At 50.5% G+C, this 20,594-nt stretch overlaps 1 protein-coding gene across 1 annotated transcript; it reads left to right on the top strand.

The window, feature by feature from the left end:
* The first annotated feature begins 13,934 nt into the window (after nt 1–13,934).
* Nucleotides 13,935–19,262, top strand: Sox9 (SRY-box transcription factor 9). Its single transcript, XM_048446128.3, has 3 exons — nt 13,935–14,742; nt 15,537–15,790; nt 16,333–19,262. Exons 1-3 carry the CDS (start codon nt 14,312–14,314, stop codon nt 17,169–17,171), a joined length of 1,524 nt encoding a protein of 507 aa, XP_048302085.1. The 5' UTR covers nt 13,935–14,311; the 3' UTR covers nt 17,172–19,262.
* Nucleotides 19,263–20,594: the final 1,332 nt, after the last annotated feature.

Raw genomic sequence — 20,594 nt, 5'->3', positions numbered from 1 at the left:
AAACCTACCCAATTCTGTAGATTTGGTGACAGCACAGATCTCAGAGAAGAGCGCATTGACTTGACCCCTCCCAGCACGTTCCCTCTGAGAGAGCTACTAACAACCTTATTTCCACTAAAGGAGGATATATCTGGAGTACTCACCCCTACCTTGTCTATCAGCCCGGCAGATCTAATGGAATATCCATTCTGATAATGCCAGGTGTGTGCTTTGAATTCCTTTTTTAAATCCAGGTCTTCTACCACGAGTCAGAATACCCTGCAGGCCTGAGATTGTACGTCTTAACTAGCTCTAGAGACTCAGGCAAACCTGCTTCTTCCTTTCTGCACCAGGAGACTAATTACTGAAAGGCAAAGTATTTTATAGTTGACCACATGACATTTTTTTGGGACTCTTCGAGGTCTGTTTTGGATCGCAGAAACTTCTGGTTTGGAATTATTGACAGAGCCGGGATTGGTGGTTTGAACCTGTAATACCTGCTCCCAGAAAGCTGAGACAGGACGTTTGCCCAGAGTTCAAAAGTCAGAATGTGCCACGTAGTGAGTTCTAGATGAGCCTGGGCTGAGACCAGGTCTCAAAATACAAACAAACACTCCTGTTTTGACACAGGGGTTTTGTATAGCCCAGGTTGATGTGAAACCCACTAGGTAGGCGAGGATGACCTTAAATGCCTAATTCTCCCACTTCCACTTCCTGAGAGCTGGGATTACAGGAGAATCTACCACACCACACCCGGTTTATGAAGTGCTGGGGATGGAAGCCAGGGCTTCCCAAATATGAAGCACCACCGTACTTAACTGAGCTGCATACCTACCTCCATACATACGCCAAAAAAAAAATGTACTGGTATGATCTGAAACAGATTTAGAGAATTATTGCTTTGACAAAAATGGTCTTCTGGGTTTCAACAAATACGATGATCACAGGCTTAGACTGTATGCATGGCTGCCTTCAACTCGCTTATCTTCCTGGGGAACAGACCGTTTTATTCCCATTTAAAGAATGCTAGCATGTGAGGAAGGCGCGCAGTGTATCCTGAGCTTTCTCCACCTCCTCAAATAAAACAGGTGCAATTACTCTCAACAAATGTGCATTGAGGACTAATTGTTTCTGAAGGCATTTTTCTAAAGTCAGATAACAACAACACTAACAACAACAACAATAATAGTAATAATAATAATGATAATGATAATAATAATAATAATAATAAACAACTAAATTCACGTGTGGAACAAGCCCTCCTGATTACTCTTTCTCTATATGCGCTTCCACACTCAGGAGTTCACCCTGAGGTTTTTTTAAGATGCCATTCCAAGAGCATATGCGTTCATTACAAAAGGAAAGGAAGACAGCCCCATTTTCTCTACTCTGAGAAAGCAGACCCATCACACATGTATCAAATAAACATTTGTCCAGTAAGAGCTCTGCCTGTGCCATCCGCGTAAGGTGTCAATCTGCTAGAGCTGTCTAAATCTGAACTCCAAGTGTGTACCAGCTTCCTTCAAGCCCCACAGGAAGAAACGAAGGAAAGGAAAACTCCACAGCTCCCTAAAGGAGTCAGGTGCCCTTTCTCTGTTGTTGAACACGGTTAGCAGAAATCGGCTGTAATACAGAGCCATTTTAAAGGAATGTCAATTCAGTTCTCCCCCGCCTGAAGAAGATTGGGCCTTGGCCTTGGTTCCTAACCTGGGCAAGTTTTCACAAAAATAACAAAAAAGAGATGACTCTCCTCTCCCAGATAAGGGGCGGAAGAAGAGGCAGCAGCTCCCGACAGCAGGGAGGTAGACTCCAAGAGTCCCAGGGTCAGCCACAAGTGCCTGGCTCCTTGGAAAAAGTAAGGTGAAGGTAGCAGGAAGAAGGGGGCCTTGCTCCCAGGAATTTAACCCCCCCCCCCACCAACTCCCATGCTTAGAGACGTCTTGCCTTCAGCAGAAGCCCCAGGATCTGCGGGAACATCTCCTCCATATGGGTACATTTGCAGCCTGGGCCTATACTCTACGGCTGACTCTTTCCAAGAGTCTGAGGTTTAGAGTTGGGGTGAGCTCGATGGCTGCCCTTTCTTTCTCTCTTACCTTTTTATTCAAAGTTTCCAACACACAAGCACTTCAGAGTCTCCATGGAAACACACACAGTCACAGCCTCAGAACGAGACTGTGAGCAAGTGCCGTCAGCCTGGAAGTCACACATCCAGTCCGGTGGCGTGGATGTGTCATTTTCTCTTTTTCTAAGGGAGCCACAAAGTGTCATTTCTTTGCAAATGACCCCACTTACACGAGTTTTGAGCTTCGGTAAGAAGAGGGTGGCCATGGATTGAGTGAATTAGAATGTGGCTGTGCTTTGACTGGTAAGCGTGGGCTCACACAGCAAGGCAGGACTCAGACACTCCAGAAGGTCACAGACCTTGATAGAGCACAGGGATCCTTCTAGAGGCAGGAGTACTCTTGTTCCTCCTCCAGCCTTTCTGACTTCCTGAGGACAATCTGAGCTCAGGACCAGTCCACACAGTGTGCTACTCAGTTAAATGGCCTTGTCCTCTTGAACTCTCTTGGCCCCATTCTGCACACCACATTTCTTCAGTATCTGCCAGGATTGGATCAAGGACCCTTCACAGATACTGAAATCTAGAGATGCTCAAGTCTGATATAAAACAGTGTGGCCCTGAGTGTGTTGATCATCTGTTACCTATGACACCTGACATGATGGAGATTCTGTGCAAGTGGCGATCAAACTGTTTTGTTTATAAGATAAAAGACGAAAGAAGAAAAGCCTGTGCCTGCCCAGTATGAGCACCAATTGTCAGTCCATGGTTGGCTGAGAGGGAGCCCACAAATAAGAAGGCCAGCAAGTATCCTCTGGAGATACACAGTCCCTCACAGTGGCCATCTTCCAACCCAGTAGCCCAGGCTGGCCTCAGGCTATCTTTGTAGCCAAAGATGGTCCTGAATTCCTGATTGATCCCCTTACTACAACCTCCTGAGTTCTGGCAATGATCATACCCAGTTCAAAGAGTCCAGGGGACTGAATCCAGAGCCTCATAAAGAGCAGGCAAAGACTCTACCGACTGAGCTACACCTCCAGACCCCAGGGGAATGCTGGATTGGATCTTCCATAGAGAAAACAACTAAGGAATAATCACAGCATCTGAGTTGCAAGTCTCCTGGGCCATGTGTCTGCCCTAAGGTCTTGACTGTGCCCAGCCAGCCTTCTGTGTTCCTCAAATGGTAGAATAGCACTTCACCCTCTTCTACCCAGTGACACAGGGTCAGGTATGAAACCAACGTGTTATCATCTGGACCTGGATTGAGCCAGAAGTTTCTATCTTGATTCCTCCTAAGAACGGTGCCTTCTCTGACATGGTCCTTCAGTAATAGAGGACAAATTGGAAGTAGGGGAAGATGAGAAAAGAGGACTCACAAACAAACCCAAACACCTGTGGAGATGCAGCGGACAGATGGAAGGGAACCCCTGCCATGGTCCCTGCCAACTGCAAGATAGACATTCAGATTCTGAAATCCAAGCTGGCCCTTTCCCTCTGACCCAGTCTCCTTCATTGGCAACTTTATTTAAGGATGGTCATCCCTAAATGTGGCCTAAGGGTGCTTTCCAAAACCCATAATCCCAAAGAAACAAGACCAGACTAGAAAGTAAACAAGCCCACAGGTTTAAAAACAAGAATTCCTCACAGGTCGAATAGACATTCCAGCAATGCTGCCCATCGAGTGTCTCTGCTGAGTTTCTGCATGGGAAGCAGGCAGGACTTGGCAGCCGTGGCTTGCTTTCTTGGTTGTTATTGTTAATACTGGTTTTTACCCCTAAAGGGCTTTGAGACTTTGGGCAAGTGAATTAGCCAGCTTTCTCATTTGTCAAATGAAGAAAATAACAATCCCACAAAAGATTTTCAGAAGTGGGGTAAATATGGGTAACCAAGTGAAGGCAATCTGCCAAGGGCCATGCAAACATTCCCTCTAATTAATGAACATCCCAAGAAGCATAAGAAGGCCGGGGTGAGAGTGGTAGGTCTCTCTTTACAAAATGGAGAGGGCTTTGGCAGATTTTAGAGGGTAACCAGGTACCAGTTGTACTGTGGAAAGCAAAGTCATTTTGACTATCTAGATAAGTGTGGGTCAAGACATGATAAGGTCCCTCAGTATACATCAGCCCAAAGTGAGGTAGAAGAGCTGGCCAGATGGCTCATAGGCAAAGGCCAATCCTGCCAACCAGAGTCTCAGTCTTCTATGGGGATACCCATACATCATCCTCTGACCTCCACACATGGCACCACGTCTTGAGGCCACACACACATAGATAAATAATATTTTCTAATTAAGATGAATAAAGAAAGCAATGTAGAGCAAGTATAATGAAGGAAAAGTCCTTTAATCTCACCACTTAGGCAATAGATGCAGGTGGATCTCTGTAAGTTCAAGGCCAGTCTGGTCTTTAGAATGAGTTCCAGGCCAGCCAGGGCAACACAGTGAGACCTCGTCCCAAGACAAAAAGAAAAAGTCATGCAAGCTCAAAGACATGCTTATGAAATTGAGGTGGTGAAGAGGGAGGCCTGTTAGGTGCGGCTGTTCTGAACAGACTTTCTTCTCTCCTTTTTCCTGGCAGTGGTAGCCAAACTCTGATTAGGGAACAAGGTAGAAGATAAAATCAAAAGCATACAAAAGGCTGGAATCCCTGTCTTTTCATGGGACCCATTTGGCCAGTGGCCAAGTGAGAGTCATGGGAAGTCACTAAGGGCACGGAGAGAGCAGGTCTGGGGACTGCTGGCTTCATGCTGGCGGTTGCCTGCAGAACTCCATGTGTGCGTGGGACTGTGGGGGAGGCGGTCATGGCTCCCAGCACAGGGCAGCTGGGGACCGCCCTCTCCCATTAGCTCTGTGACCTTGAGCGGATGACACACGATTTTCAGAGCTACTGTTTTCACATGGAAAGCAAAGGGAGTCACTTCTTCCCCCTCACCAGCCTTCGGGAGACACCCAGGGAGAGGAGAGGATGTAAGGGCGGAGGTTCACAAGCCGCTGAGAGAAAGCAGAAGAAAAGGAATAGTCATTTGCAGTGGGGTTCTTTCTTCAGCCATAAATGAGAAAGCAAGAGAGCAAAGGTGTGTGTAGGTATGTGTGTGTGTGTGTGTGTGTGTGTGTGTGTGTGTGCACGCGCGCGCGCGCACGCGGTTCAAAGTGGAGTTCATGCCAGGGAGTGGGTGGGCAGGTGTGGGCTCTAGAAGAATTCCCTTCGTAAGGAATCTCTTCAGTGTGTGAGCCCGGAGTGTGAGTTGTGTGAGCTGTGGCTAGAGAGGGAGAGTGGCCCCAATATAGGTATAAGTGGCTGAAACAGGGAGGCCACAGGTTCTAAAGATGCTGAGGCCAAGCCCAGGGCATCTCTCCTCCCAGCAAGCACCCCACATTCCCTCTGTGGGCTGGCTGACCCCGGCTAGAAGAGAACAATTCTCTCTGCATCACCCCACCCAACTGAGTAGACTTTACTAGGAGCAGCAGAAAGCGAGGAGCATTTTAGGAAGTAAATAAATCCCTGTTCAAATGCATTCCACCCCCACACACACATTCAGACCAATGAAATCCTAGTTCCTAATGCTCGCCATCCCCTCCTCAGCTCCTGATTGTTAACTTTCTTCCTCTTTTGTCTTCCAATCATTATCATAGTTCAGAGACTGGGGGTGGGGTAAGGGTGGCTTAGACTTCTGCGTGCCTTAAGCTGGACAGTCCGTAGGGTGCTAATAAGAAAGTTCTGCGAGCCAGCAAAGCTCCTAGGCCAGGCCAGAGCCTGCACATGGACTTTCCAGTTCACTATCCCTTTAAATCCCACCCCCTTCCCTTCCACAGGAAGAGGTGAGGATGGGTCAGTGCCTCTGGGGCTCTGGGGACCAGGACTGCAGTCCCTGGAGCCACCTGGAAATGATTAGCCTACAGAGTCCAGGTAACTTCAGACACATGCACACAAATACATGCGCACACATGCGCATACACGCAAACACACAGGAACATAGGAACACACACAAATCCATATACACATGCAACCGTGCATCATACACTTTAGATAGATGCACACATACGAGCATAAACAAACACATGTACGTGGATGTGTGGCACCCAATCAGGCAATACCCATGGCCCTGCCTCTCAAAATAAACAGGAGATGACAGAAACCACTGTCCTGATAGCTGGGCTGTGGAATGTCATTGTCCACAAGCACCAGCACCTGGGTCACTTCCCACCACCTCACCCACCTGTTCACCTCACTTGGGGACTGTCTGCGCACTGTGCTGAGAAGGAAAAGTGAGGAAAACATTTCTGGTCGCTGTGTGTTTAGGTAAGCAAGGTCTGGGAGGGTTAGATGTGTTAATAATGATTCCAGTTTGTGGTTTGATTGTCTCCTCAAGACCTGTAAATCCAAGCCAGAAATACAGAAAGACTGTTCCCTGAAAGCTTCGTGACCGGAACTCCAAACAGCCTACAAAAGAGCATCAGTCAGTCCTCCTCAGAGGAAGATGTCAGAAGACAGGAAACGCAGAAGGTTCCAGAACAAGGATTGAATATGTACTCGAGTTCCCCCAAGACCTTCATTCTGGACTCGATGCCCTAAATTCTACCTTCAAATATTCACTTTTCTCACTAACTTGTGGCATGTGTTCTGTCGACGAACATCTGGTCGTTGGAATCTATTTGGGCTCATTAGAGACACAAAAAAATCCAGCATCGCATGTCTGTCCCTAGGACAGAGATGGGAGCAAATAGCTCTGGCTGGAGAGCCCTTATATCTTCCTAGAGGGGGTAAACTGTTGGACTCATATCACCAATCCGAGTTAAAATCTGGCTGTCTCTGAGAGTGAGGCCTGGTGAGCCTTGTCGATGGTTTTCCTCCACAAACTAATGAAGTCTCACATGGTTCCCATGACAACGATAGGTAACGGCACTTTCCTTCATAAGGGTTGCTCTCCTGTGAGCCCAAGGGTTAAGAAAGTAGTAGAAAGAAGCCCCCCTATAAAAGGTGAGGGATAAGTCCATAGAGTGACCCGGGATATGCCAGAACAAATAGAGAAACTAACTTTTCCCTCTACTCGAGCCTAACGTGCCTCAGACCAAGGCAAGATTAGGGTGCCAAAAACCAAGGACAGAAAGTGGGGCCAAGAGAATTTGACTCCATCTCTCTCTAATGACATCACACTGAGTTGGGGGACCCTAAGTGAGAACAGTGAGCTCAGATCAAGACACCCTACTGGTGTCACTATCAAGTCCTTGGTCCTAAAACCCAAGTCCCCAAAGAAGCACCTGGATCAAAAGATCCTCTCAAACTCCAGGGAAATACAAAGCCATTAGGGGATTTTGCTTTTTGCAGAATATGAAGGAAAAAGAAAATCTAAGTATCTGGAATCCCCGCCTCCCTGGGCGTCTTCCGGAAGCACAGCGTTCAGCCCACTCAGCCTTGGGCCCGTGCCACCCTCTCCACCCCCTGGAAGACTTCTTTGCTTTTAGAAATTTATCTGGAAACTGTCATCACCACTGTGCTGGTTGGCAGATGTCCCCCAAAGAGAGAGTGGAGCGTACCACACACTACAAGGCTTTTCTGGGCCCAGACCAAGAAGGGGAGGAGAGGGCTAAAGAGGGGTGGCAGAGAATATGGTTCAGTCCGGGAGCCGGTGATATTGTATCATCAGAGCCCGGGTGGGGGGAAGGGGGATGGAAAGGGGCTACCACTGGGCCAAGAGATCAGGAATCACTTCCTCTCACCCGCTTTGCCAACTGTTCAATGTGCCCCTGGGACAGTACCAGGAGAGCAGGTCCTTCTCCATGACCACGTGTTTGAGTCCATGATAGAAGAAACAGAGTTTCCGAATATCCTGAAGATAATGCTGGGCATAGGTTAAGATGGAGACTGAGTCCTGCCAAAAAGCAGACCTTGGGATGGCTTAGCCAGATGCCAGCCCCCTTGGGTGTTCAGATGCACAGGAAGCGCGAGTGACAACCACTGGGTGGGAAAGACCAGAGAGCGGTTTGATTCTGGGCTCCCTGGGAGGAGGAGGAGGAAAAGATGACAGAGGAAGATGGGGTGAAGGGGACAGGGTGTCCTGCTGTGTGGTATTTCTCCCTCTAGAACCCCAGGTCAAACCTTCAAAGTTATTCACCCTCCTCTCCCAGCTACTGCTTCTTCGGAGTTTGTCAGTTTGCAAACACTTGTGGTTACCTCAGGAGCCCAGCTTCTGTCTTCAAGGGGGGTCTATCTGGGGCTCCCTCTGGAGTTCCTACAGAGGATCCCCTGGGGATAGGGTGACACTGGAGGTGTGAGGTAAACACCTAGTGGACTTTCCCCGGAGCCAGAGCAAGTCTGTCCACCCATCTCAATCCCTACCTCAGAGAGCAAGCCAGACTCTGTTGGAAACTCCGGAAACATCTTTCCAGGTATGTCTGGGGTTCCAGGAAAGTGAGTCTGAAGGAGAAGATACAACAGTTCAGATGTCAGAGCCTATGGTGAGTTCCCCCAGCTTATGAACAGGAACGGCTCTGCCTCTTAATGGCAGGTGAGACTAAGAAAGTCATCTTCATGGGCTTAGTGAGCATGGCAGGCCTGCCTGCGACACTCAGAGAAGCCCCGTCTTCAGGGCTGTTCTCTCAGTCACCCCCCCCCCTCCACATGGCTCAGCCAAGCTGGCCATTAGAAAAGAGCTAACGCAGCTCCCAGTTCTAGGACCACCTGCCTCTTCTACTGGATGGAAACACATTTTGTCCCAAACAGAGCAGCGAGACTTGGCGCGCTGCGGTGGGGCATGCCTGCAATGCCAGCGCCCAGGAGTTCGAGGCAGGGGAAATGCAAGGTCATGGTTGGCTATATGGTGAGCACCAGGCTAGCCTGGAACTCTTAAGACCCTGTCACAAAAGGAGGAGGGGGAGGGGCAAGGAAGAAGAGATAGAGGAGGACAATACAGGGAGGAAGGAGAAAAGGAAGAGGACCTTGGAGAAGGAAGAGGAGGAGGCAGGTTCCCCGTGAGATTTCAGGACTGTGTTGTGACATCAAGGTTCACAGGTGACCACTAGTGGCCAGTGCCTTCCCAATTTGGTTAAAATGTCTCTCATACTCTGCCTGTCTTTCACGGGTCTCACTCCTGCCACCCAGAACCCAAAGCAGATCCCAAAAGCAGCCCCAAGGGACCCTCGGCTTGGTCCAGGCTAAACTTAGGAGAGAGAGAAAGGGAGGAGCTAGCTGCTTCGGGCTGGCTTTCCAGTTCTGCTGAGAGGGGAGAGCCTAGGAAGAGGCAAAACAGATTCCTCCTAACTCTGACAATTTGCCATCGAGATTTGGGGATTGGGATTGTATGGCAAAGGTGTGCCCTCCCTTTCCATGATTTGGTAGAAACCTTTATAAATACCTGAAAAACTCACCCTCCAATTATGGGCAATGGTAGAGGGCAAAGTAGGTTAGACTCTCACCTGGTTAGAGGAAAAAAAAAAAAAACTTGTTACAGGACCCACCCTCCCTTAGACGAACCCACACATCTGCCCTGAGGAATTTGGTCCTCCAGTGGGCCCCTTTTCTGGGACTAAACACTTTTGCTCAGAAAGATGACAAGGAGCCAGAAGAGGGGGTGTCAAATCTGCGACTGCCCAAGGCGCCCTGGTGGCTGAAGGAGCCTGAGGCGCCTACTCACAGACCCTGCTTCTCCCGAGGCACCACCACATTAAGCGCCTACTTTGTTTTTATTCTTAAATTAACTAGGCAAAGCGCCTATAGTTAAAAGGAGGGACTTCGGAGGTGGGCAAGTAGGGGGCTGAGACACAGCCCAGGAAATTTACCACAGGGTGTTCAAGGGACTCCGCAGGAAGGAATCCGCAAGCTCCCCAGTACCACCTCTCCAAGGACAGATATTTTTGGAAAACCGAGGATGAAGGCAGATCGCTCTCCTCCTGGGAATGTTGTCCTCCCTTGAGAGAGAGGCGCCTCCCACCCTCATTCCACTCCTCCTTTTCCTTTTCCAGGCTCAACTAGCCAGTTTATAGTCAGTCTCTGGTCCTCATGCTCCCGGGAGGTGTGTGTGTATAAGGTGGGGTGTCTCAGGACCTGGTTGGTAGGGGGGAAACAGAGGCATAGAGCTGGTCACACCTCCCCATCCAACACCTCCCCCGTGACTCATCCTTCTCTTTCTTCAAATATAGGAGGGTGAAAATTTGCCCATTTTAGGGCTACCGTTTGAGTAACACGGGTTGGGAGAGAAAGGGACGCGTAAGCATGTATGTGTAAAGGCGAGGTTAAGGAACGCGTTGCTGGGAGGTCTGACCGTTGTAATCACACAAGCAAACAATCCAAAGGCCGCATTGATTCAGATATTTATTGCGCGTCTACAAAACACTCGGCAGCTTTGCCTCTTTCTCCCGCTGTGTTGCTATTGCGATCCAGCCCAATGCCTGTACCGAGACTCCGGCTTACCTGGCGCTCTCTTCCCAAAGGAAACTGTGGCTGGAAAAGCAAAGAACAAACATTTGCATGCCTCAGCGAAAAATGGAAATCACGAAAGAGGGAGCGTCTGGTAGCCCCTTGCGCCAGAATCTCCGGTCCAGCCGGAATCCGAAGTCGTGTGAGATTACTTCAAGTGGACCCAGTCTGATCACTGAAAGGCAGAAGGGGGTGTCTTTTCTGTGAATCAATCATATCAGTGAACGCTGCCCCAAGTTGAGATCTTACTGGGGATTGCATCGGTTACCACACGCTGGTATGTCCTAGGATCTGGGACCCTGGTGAAAGTCTTTAGCCAGGACCCCTTTAGACCTAAAGGTCCTTGCTAAGGACTTTCAAGTTGGGAGGTTTGGGCCCTTAATTCTTCCCGTGGAAAGAGTGTATGAGCCTTCACACCTTCCCGGGAGGCCAGTAGAAGCTGGATCCTCCCTGGCTCTGACCCTGCAGCACCCCTAAGCCCCTCTTTTCGTGTCCTCCTCCTGTCCTGCACTAGTACGGGGGGGGGGGGATGAGTGGGCCTCCACCGAGGAAATTGGATCCTGCACTGCTGGAGGGTCCCAGGCTAGCACTTCCCCGACGACATCCCTGGGGATCTACTAGCACCTCTGTGTCAGTCATTTGCGAAACACCTTTAGTCGCCATAAAGTCTTGGTCTCTAATCTTTTCATTCCTTGCGCCCAGGAGATGGCAGACCCCGGAGCATCCAGCTAGGGCAGAAGGTTCTTGTAGAGCAGCAAGCCTCAACTTCCCGATCTGTAACCTCAACTTTAGTCTGGACCAGGATGCTTTCCCCCTATCCCAAGCCAAGGTCCCCAGGCTTAGGGACTGCAGACCTTTCCCGAATCGGGTCGGGAAGGAGAGGCCTGGGCACCTGAAAAGAGTAGCTCACAGTGGGCTGAGCCCCAGTGGGGAGTGGGGAGCGGGCTGTCCAGGCCCTGGAAGAAATTCAGGCCCAGTCACTCTTAAACTAAGGGTGCCTACCCACCAGACTTGGCCCGATCTTGGCACAACAGATAACTCTTGGCACCTGGGGAAGTGAGGGGGGCCTTTTCCCTCCATCTCACTCTCCAAGTTATGAGCGCTAAATGAAAAACGCTGGCATCTGCGGGTCTTTCCCTACCCCCATTCCCTGAAGACAAGCACTTCCCAGGTTCCTACACACAGTTGGATCCGCACAGAAGAGAATAGGAACTTCTGTAGAGATAAGTCTCGTCCTGGAAACGGTACTGACTGCGTGGAACACACCACTGCCACCTCCCCCACCCGGGCCCCCTGCCCCTACACCACAGCGAGAAAGTTTTCCAGCCGCTTCGCAAAGTTCCAGACAGTTTCTGGGCTTTTGGCGCCCCCTCTGGATGTTGCTGAAAATTGCAGTGCCATTTTAATTTCGACTGTTTCAAAATGTTTCCGAAAAGATTCAAGAATATAAAAACGCTTGCGTGAAAGGGTAGAAACATGTAAGAATCTCCGTGATTTAAAATGTCGCGGCACATCTCACCATATGTTGTATTAAAGATATATTTATAAATGTATGTGTTCGTGAACAAATGTTTAATAAAATATTTCAAAATGCCTTAAGGCCACAGTCGTTTTCATTGCTTTTGTGCCAGAAAACGTGATAATTGCAACAAATTACATCTCGCTAGTTTAATACATCTGCCAGTAGGCCCTGGTCTCTTCAACTGGGTGTTTGGGGGTCACACAAATACGTCCTTTCTAGGTCCCAAAAATATGTCCACACTAGCAAAACTTGACCCCCACTCTGAAAAAGATATTTTTTCCCCTATGGATTGTGAGAATAATGAGAGGTATGAATACGTGGCTATTGTTTGCTCATCTCTTAAACTCTAGGCAAACTATAGGGTACTAGAGATTTGGAATTCGAGTAACATTCGTTTAGAAAACAACCGACTGAACGGGGTTGTGGCTTAATACCTCCTCACGGGTTCCTTTCCCCATATAACAAATGCCCACTTCGGGAGAAAACTAGCTTTTCAAAATTATCCCGAAGAAAAGATTCGTTTACCTCTATGTGTCCACACTTGGCAAATTAGAGGGGGGAGACTTTTGATATGCTACAGGCCGATTCACTTTATCAATAATTTAATAAATTCAAAGAGAAGTTTTGTAAGAAACAGAAAAGGGCTTTTTGTTTTTAAATCAAGTTGCTGTTGTTTTTCTTTTTACACCGCTGCGAGTTTGTCTGTGGTTCGGAGAGCATGTCACCCGGTAGCAACTGATTTTTATTCGTTCCAAAAAATATAATTCCTTCCTTACCCAACCTTGTTCTAAGAGTTCTCAGTGACACCAGCTCTGGCTCCAAGCACTCTTAAAGTACAACGGACACCTACGTGGCCTTCCCCAGAACGCCCACCTGTGCTCAGGTCTAAAAGTACACGACTGAAGTCCCGACGCCTAGCGCTTAGCCTTCCCTGGTAAAGGAAGGCCCAAGCGAGAGAGCGACAGGGCTCCTCCAAAGGGCCCGTTTTGTCTGAAGTTTTCCAGTCCAAGACACGGGCCTCCTCGGCCTCGCCGCCCTGCGCTGCCACCTCTGGAAACTTCATCCTCAACGCAGGAGCAGTTTTGCAAGCTCCCGTGGTGACCCTGCTAACGTTTCTGACTCAGGCAAGAAGCAGAACTCTAAAGTAATAACCCTAACACCGAGGGGCGTCCGAGTGCTGGAGGGGTCCGGAAAGGACTTGTCAGTTCAAGGTCGGTTTGGCCCACGGGACCCGCCAAGAGAATCGGGGACTGCCCGGTCGCCGCCAGCCTTCGCTGGCGCTTAGCTTTGGTTTTCATTGATTCCCACTGCGAGAGCGCTGCAGAATCTCCAGCCACCACACCAGCCTTGGAGAACCAGAGCGCGTTAATCTATTTATATGGATTATTACAGAAGAACAGCGGGCGTTGAGTCACCCAAACATTTGCTTCCAAAAGACCATTTCTAAGCACTTTTGGAAGCCGGCAGGCTCCGGGAGCAGAAGCCCAGCTCCGTATTGAGGCGCGGCTGTAGCAATTTCCAGTGCAGTAAACGCCAGCGAAGCCCGGGGTACCGCGGAGACAGTTTCGAAAAGTAGTGGGAAGTATGCGTGTGTGGGGAGGGGGGGTCCTAGTCTAGACACGCGCGCGCGCGTGCATGCACACACACACACACCCCGCTTCACACTGAGATTCCAAAACTGTGACATTCCTAGAGTAGAGAGCAAACTTACACACTCGGACGTCCCGGGTCCCCCGCCTGCACCGCGGCGCCCCCCCCCCCCCGAAGTCCCCTCACCCCACCATCCACCCTCCGGCAGCGCTCCCCTCCCTTCTCCTCCCCTCGTGTCTCGTCACCCAACCCGGAGCCACAATCCTCCCCCCCCCCTCCAAAATCCGGTCCAATCAGCGACTTGCCAACCCTGATGACTGCCGAGCCGTGATTGGCCGAAGGTCTCTAAGGTGAAGGGGGAGTATTTATTAAAGAGACCCAGGGCTGGGAGCCGGAGAGCCGACAGCCCTGCTCGGAACTGCCTGGAAACTTCAGTGGGGCAACAACTTTACCAGTTCTCAGTCCAAGAACTTTTCTTTGCAAGAAAGACGGGGTGCAAGTGGCCCCGGTTTCGTTCTCTGTCTTCCCTTCCTTCTCCGCTCCGATTCGCCTTCCCGGGGTTTGGAGCCGGCAGCTGAGTACCCGCCACCCAGCGCCTCTGCTAAGTACTCACCGCCGCAGCCCCGTGACGCGCCAATCTACCCGGGAGCCGCTCGCTCGGCGACCGCGTCCGGGCAGCCGAGGGAAGAGGAGCCCCAGCCGCTGCGGCTTCTCGCCTTTCCCAGCCACCCGCCCCCTGCCCCGGGCTCGCGTATGAATCTCCTGGACCCCTTCATGAAGATGACCGACGAGCAGGAGAAGGGCCTGTCCGGCGCCCCCAGCCCCACCATGTCCGACGACTCGGCTGGCTCGCCCTGCCCCTCGGGCTCAGGCTCTGACACGGAGAACACGCGGCCCCAGGAGAACACGTTCCCCAAGGGCGAGCCGGATCTGAAGAAGGAGAGCGAAGAAGACAAATTTCCCGTGTGCATCCGCGAAGCGGTCAGCCAGGTGTTGAAGGGCTACGACTGGACGCTGGTGCCCATGCCGGTGCGCGTCAACGGCTCCAGCAAGAACAAACCACATGTCAAGCGGCCCATGAACGCCTTCATGGTGTGGGCGCAGGCTGCGCGCAGGAAGCTGGCGGACCAGTACCCGCATCTGCACAACGCCGAGCTCAGCAAGACTCTGGGCAAACTCTGGAGGTGAGCGCGCGGGACCGCAGGGTGGGCTCGGTGGCTACCGGGACAGGGGCTGCACTCACCGACCGCGGTCCGCCTCCCTGACCCAAGGAGTTGCAGCCTGGGATCTGAGGGGCCAGGATGCGAGATGGGAAGCGGCTAGGGGAGGTTGGCTCAGAGTTTGAGAAAGTTCTTGGGTTAGCTCTTGGAGGCGGCGCGTGATGGGGGGGTGGCGGTGTTGTGTAGCACGTAAGTGATTGCTTTTAGGAGCAGTGGGGGAGTGAGGTGTGTGCCAACTCGGTCCCCTCGAAAGGAACAATTAGGGGGAAGCAATCTCCCCCCCCCCCGCCACTCCCCCGCCTCCAAGTTGCGCTCTTTCCTGGGAAGACGGGATGAAGGGAAAGCTGGGATGGAGGTGACCCAGGCAAGAATTAGGGAAAGCTACTGAGAACCGGTAGGGGCGTGGACAGACAGAGAGCTTCTTGCAATTTAAGTGGGTTTTCGGAAAGTTTTTACAGGGTGTGGGAGGGGGGGGTGGACCGCTCCGGTAGCAAAGGCGTTTAGAGCAGCCTCAGCAGGGAGCTATTTTCATCTTCAGGGTTTCCAAAATAGGAGGCCGGGGAGGGGGCGGGGCGAAGAGTGACCGTTCAGGTCGACTCCGAGCACTTAGAAGAAAGAAAGAAAAGTTCTGAGTCTCAGTGGAGGATGGCAAGCCGAATGGAAGGAGGAGGGGAAATGCTCGAAGGAGGGGTGGGGACATGACAGCTCCTGGGGTTTCACTGACCCCCCCCCCCCTTTTCTTCTGCCCCTCTTCCCAGACTGCTGAACGAAAGCGAGAAGAGACCCTTCGTGGAGGAGGCGGAGCGGCTGCGCGTGCAGCACAAGAAAGACCACCCCGATTACAAGTACCAGCCACGGCGGAGGAAGTCGGTGAAGAACGGGCAGGCAGAGGCTGAGGAGGCCGCAGAACAGACTCACATCTCTCCCAACGCCATCTTCAAGGCGCTTCAAGCCGACTCCCCTCACTCCTCCTCTGGCATGAGCGAGGTGCACTCCCCGGGAGAGCACTCCGGTGAGTAAGGCAAAAGTGACCCACTAGACTTAGCCACTCTGGGCCCCCCAGGCACACCCTAAAGCGCGCTCTCCCCCCAACACACACCCGAGAATCTGGATGGGGACTTCGCGCTCCTTGGAGTAGGGAATTCCCTGCACTCCCTCCCTGTCCAGCACCCACCGAAATAGGCAGGGGCACTCGAGACGCGCGAGCGCGCGCGGGCGTGCGCGCGCGCACACACACACACACACCTCACGAAACTTGCCCACTTTTCTCTTTGCGCCTCACCCCCAAAGCACACACTTCTACAGGTAGCAATTTAGTCTTCCGGACCCTTGGGACCTCAGACCCCTCCCCTGATAAAAGGAGCTTGCCTAGTGTGTACCTGCGAGTTAATCATTCGGCGACTTATCGCTGGTGCAGCGCGCCTCCTGCGCGGGCTAGGGTCCTAATGACACCTTAGCAACCAGGGAGGTTCCCCAAGGGGCTCCTAAGACCAAGGGCTTTGCACAGCCCTTGTTGATTTTTTACGGTTTGTCTTTCTCTTTTATTGCCTGCAGGGCAATCTCAGGGTCCGCCGACCCCACCCACCACTCCCAAAACCGACGTGCAAACTGGCAAAGTTGACCTGAAGCGAGAGGGGCGCCCTCTGGCAGAGGGGGGCAGGCAGCCGCCCATCGACTTCCGCGACGTGGACATCGGGGAGCTGAGCAGCGACGTCATCTCCAACATCGAGACCTTTGACGTCAATGAGTTTGACCAATACTTGCCGCCCAATGGCCACCCAGGGGTGCCGGCCACACACGGTCAGGTCACCTACACCGGCAGCTACGGCATCAGCAGCACCGCGGCCTCCCCTGCCACCGCGGGCCACGTGTGGATGTCAAAGCAGCAGGCGCCACCCCCTCCTCCGCCGCAGCCCCCGCAGGCCCCGCAAGCCCCGCAGGCGCCTCCGCAGCAGCAAGCGCCCCCGCAGCAGCAGCAGGCACCCCCGCAGCAGCAGACACACACGCTCACTACACTGAGCAGCGAGCCGGGCCAGTCCCAGAGAACGCACATCAAGACAGAGCAACTGAGCCCCAGCCACTACAGCGAGCAGCAGCAACACTCCCCGCAGCAGATCGCCTATAGCCCCTTCAACCTTCCGCACTACAGCCCCTCCTACCCGCCCATCACGCGCTCGCAGTACGACTACACAGACCACCAGAACTCCGGCTCTTACTACAGCCACGCAGCGGGCCAGGGCTCGGGGCTCTACTCCACGTTCACCTACATGAACCCCGCGCAGCGCCCCATGTACACCCCCATCGCTGACACCTCCGGAGTCCCTTCCATCCCGCAGACCCACAGCCCGCAGCATTGGGAACAACCGGTCTACACACAGCTCACCAGACCCTGAGAAGCCCTTGAAGGGGGATGGCGATGGAGCTGATCGTTTAAAAGAAAAAAAGGAAGAAAGAAAAAAAAGAAAGAAAGAAGAAAAGAAAGAAAGAACCGAAGAAATCAAGAACCAGTTGAAATTCCTTTGGACACTTTTTTTTTTTTGTCGTCCCTATTTCTTAAAGACATGTAAGCGAAGGTAATTAGTGCTAAGATTCCAGGAGAGAGACTTTAAGACATTATCCGAGCACATGCCAACCTATGGCAAATGGCCCTCGTGGCCAGATGGACCCACCTGAATCATCAAGGAAGGACTTGGTTCCTTCAGAGTCAGCTTGGAGGACGAATGGAGAATCTCCCTGTCTGTTTGGACTCTGTAATTATTTTTTAGCCGTAATTAAAGAAAAAAAAGTCCTCTGTGAGGAATATTCTCTATTTTAAATACTTTTAGTATGTACTGTGTATGATTCATTACCATTTTGAGGGGATTTATACATATTTTAGATAAAAAATTAAATGCTCTTATTTTTCCAACAGCTTAACTACTCGTACTTCAACGGTGTCCCCTAGCCTTCCTTGCAACCAGAATATTTGTGTACAGATATGCTTTCTCCTTAAACAAACAAAAAAACAAACAAAAAAGAGAAAAAAAGAAAAAGAAAAAAGGCATTGTTATAATAACATTAAAAATAAACAGAGTTTTGTTACAACATCAGTTTTGGGGGTGAACTTTGGTTAATTCTCCAGGCTCTCGGATTTCAGGAGCAGCTGCCTTAAAAAAAAGAAAGAAAAGAAAACCTTATTTTGCAATAAGGGGAATAAACATAGAGAGCATTGGTGAGCTTTATCATATAGCTATATATTTTTTAAACGAGAAGAAAAAAAAACGCCTTGAGCCTTAAACCCCCGCTGCTGGGAAAATGCAAACGCTGTTCCTAGAACGTTCACTGTGCCTGCCTTTGCTTGCTGGCTGCAGCCTCAGAAGGAAAGCCAACGGCAAGTCAAGGAGACCAAATTTTCTTGGGGAAGATTTTTTTTCAAGCAGCCTGTAAGTGCCCAAGCACATTGCCCCCTGGTTGCGTGCCTGGGCCCCATGTGCGCAGCAGATGCTGGAGTCGGCCTGCTCAGACTGTGACTGTCACCTGTGCCTCCCTGAACACCAGCATTTAACCTTCAAGACATTCCACGTGCTAAAATTATTTATTTTGTCAGGAGGAGTTTTCATTTTTTTAAGAAAAAAAACCCTCCTTCCTTTTTCTCTTTTTTAATTTACTGTCTTTAAGGTAGATTGTTGGCGCCTTCCTCAAAGGGCATCATCATCTGTTAAATTATGTTCTTAACTGTAACCATTTTTTTAATTTATCTTTAATCTTTTTTATTATTAAAAGCAAGTCTCTTTGAAGTCTTCATTCTAGATTTGTACAAATGCTTTTTTTTTTTGTTCGTCCTTGTGGTCCCCCCGCCTTCTTTGTTGTTTTTGTTGTTGATAACAAGCTGGAAACTATTTCTCTCTGTCGTGTACACATGAGAGGCTACAGATACCGTTGTTCATCACTTTGTCATTTGCAGTGTTTTCGGCCACGGGCCTTTGGGCTGCCTGGACTGTATGTGGGAGTGCCCACGTGCTGTGACAAGGAACAGCGCAAGCCCCTGCAAGCCTGTGTCGTGGCTAGCCCCCTGCCTGCTCTCCTGCACAGAGACATCCATGGGATGGACAGACCTTGGTTCTTACTCGCTGCTGTGGCCGGAGAATATGAGGATTGCTTTTCTTTCAACGACAGCAGACTTTTTTTTTTTAATTTAAAAAAAAAGATATATTAACAGTCTTAGAAGCCAGTAGAGTAAAACCTTAAAGCATTCTTATAATATGGCATCTTTCGATTTCTGTATAAAAACAGACCTTTTAAAAAATATTTCTGTAACTTAAAAAAACCTGACATGTAAGTCCTATTTTCTCTTTAGGTAAGGTTTGGTTTGTGTTTGTGTCTTGTCTGTTTCCCCCCTCCAAACTTTTTGTTCTCTGTGGAACTCACCTTTCTTTCTTTCTTTCCTTCCTTTCTTTTTTGTATATTATTGTTTACAATAAATATACATTGCATTAAAGTGAAAACAGCCCTGTGGATTTATTTCCTACATTCTCCAGTTAAAGACTGACTTGAGCAGCCGGGCACTAAAGAGATTGTAAGAGGGTGATGATCTTAGTGGTGGTTTCGATTTGATTTGATGGCTTCCCTTGCCAATTTTAAACTGCGCAGTGTAAGACTGAGTCTCCCACACCCACAAACCTGAACACAAAGTCTCTTGGAAAGGATCACCCCAACAAGCCACAGAGAAAATGTCATGTCAGTGTTGCCGACTCTGGCAAAATGTGTGTTGTGGTTTTCAAACCCCTCTGCTTTGGGGCAGACGCTGTTCTATGGAGGTCAGAGGGGAGAAGGAACATTAGGCCGGACATCAGCCGCCTGTCAGGAGACCAAATGCCAGAGGGAGTGGCTCTTTTATCTGAATGCCATATGGCAAACTTTATGTTATTATGGACACATACCAAAGAAATGGGGTGTCCACTTTGGCAGTGAAGCCAAAGGGAAAGAAGGTCGGCCTACCTAAAGGAGACAAGGGGGAGACAGGGGAAAGCCTGCCCAATTAACCCCTGAAAACATTTCCGCCTCTCCTGATTTCTCTGCAGAGACAACGAAGAGAGATTGCCACCCACCCCCCTCCGGTTTAACTCATCACAGAGAGATGCAGAGGAGCCATCCTAGGAGAAATATGGTCTAATCCTGTTTTCTTTGGCCCCAATTCGATGGGGAGTTTCCAGGTTCAGAGCGACATTCAGGTCATTTTTCATTAAACAGATGAAGTCACTCCTCCCTCCCTCCCACCTCCTCCAGGCACCTCCCCCCAGCTGATGGGGCCCTGTGTCTAAGAAGGTAAAGTCACCTCCACCATTCAGACAGAGTGCATGGCCTGGGCTCTGCTGCTTTCCTGGCTAAGCTCCCACACCAGGATCAGGGCGTCCAGGACAACGATGATAGTTATCCAATGGAGGTAACATCAGTTTGAGGTCGCCCTTGCAAATTCCTCCCACAAACCTTGACTGAGGGCCTGGGATCTGTGGGGGACTCCGGAGAGATCTCTCTGCACCTCCAGACATCAGGTTCTTGTCCTTAGGAGTGCGATAGTCTGGAGTTTGTCCACCACCCTGACAAAAGTCTCTTCTTCTCCCCACTCCTCCCAGCTCTCACAAAGCCCTGTTTGAAACAGCCGGTGGTGGCCACTAGTCTTATCCACCTTCCTCCTCCTAATCTCCACACACCGACTCTCCCACAGGCCCAGACTAATGCCAGCTAGCTTTTCCTTCTTGTGCCTAGTTGGGCCTTCTGAGAGTCACGATGTTCTGTTGTGACATACATGTATTAGGGTGACTCATGGCAATTTAACC

Source organism: Myodes glareolus, chromosome 9 (assembly GCF_982192425.1).
Source record: "Myodes glareolus chromosome 9, mMyoGla1.1, whole genome shotgun sequence".
NCBI classification, from domain to species: Eukaryota; Metazoa; Chordata; class Mammalia; order Rodentia; family Cricetidae; genus Myodes; species Myodes glareolus.
The sequence above is the reverse complement of the archived record's forward strand: the minus strand, read 5'-3'. Positions and strand labels throughout refer to the sequence as shown.

Bases quoted from the DNA above. Each gene is read 5' to 3' on its own strand.
- Sox9 (XM_048446128.3), top strand. From the start codon at position 14,312: ATGAATCTCCTGGACCCCTTCATGAAGATGACCGACGAGCAGGAGAAG. The intron at 14,743-15,536 runs GTGAGCGCGCGG...CCCTCTTCCCAG, and splicing joins ACTCTGGGCAAACTCTGGAG to ACTGCTGAACGAAAGCGAGA. The intron at 15,791-16,332 runs GTGAGTAAGGCA...TATTGCCTGCAG, and splicing joins CTCCCCGGGAGAGCACTCCG to GGCAATCTCAGGGTCCGCCG.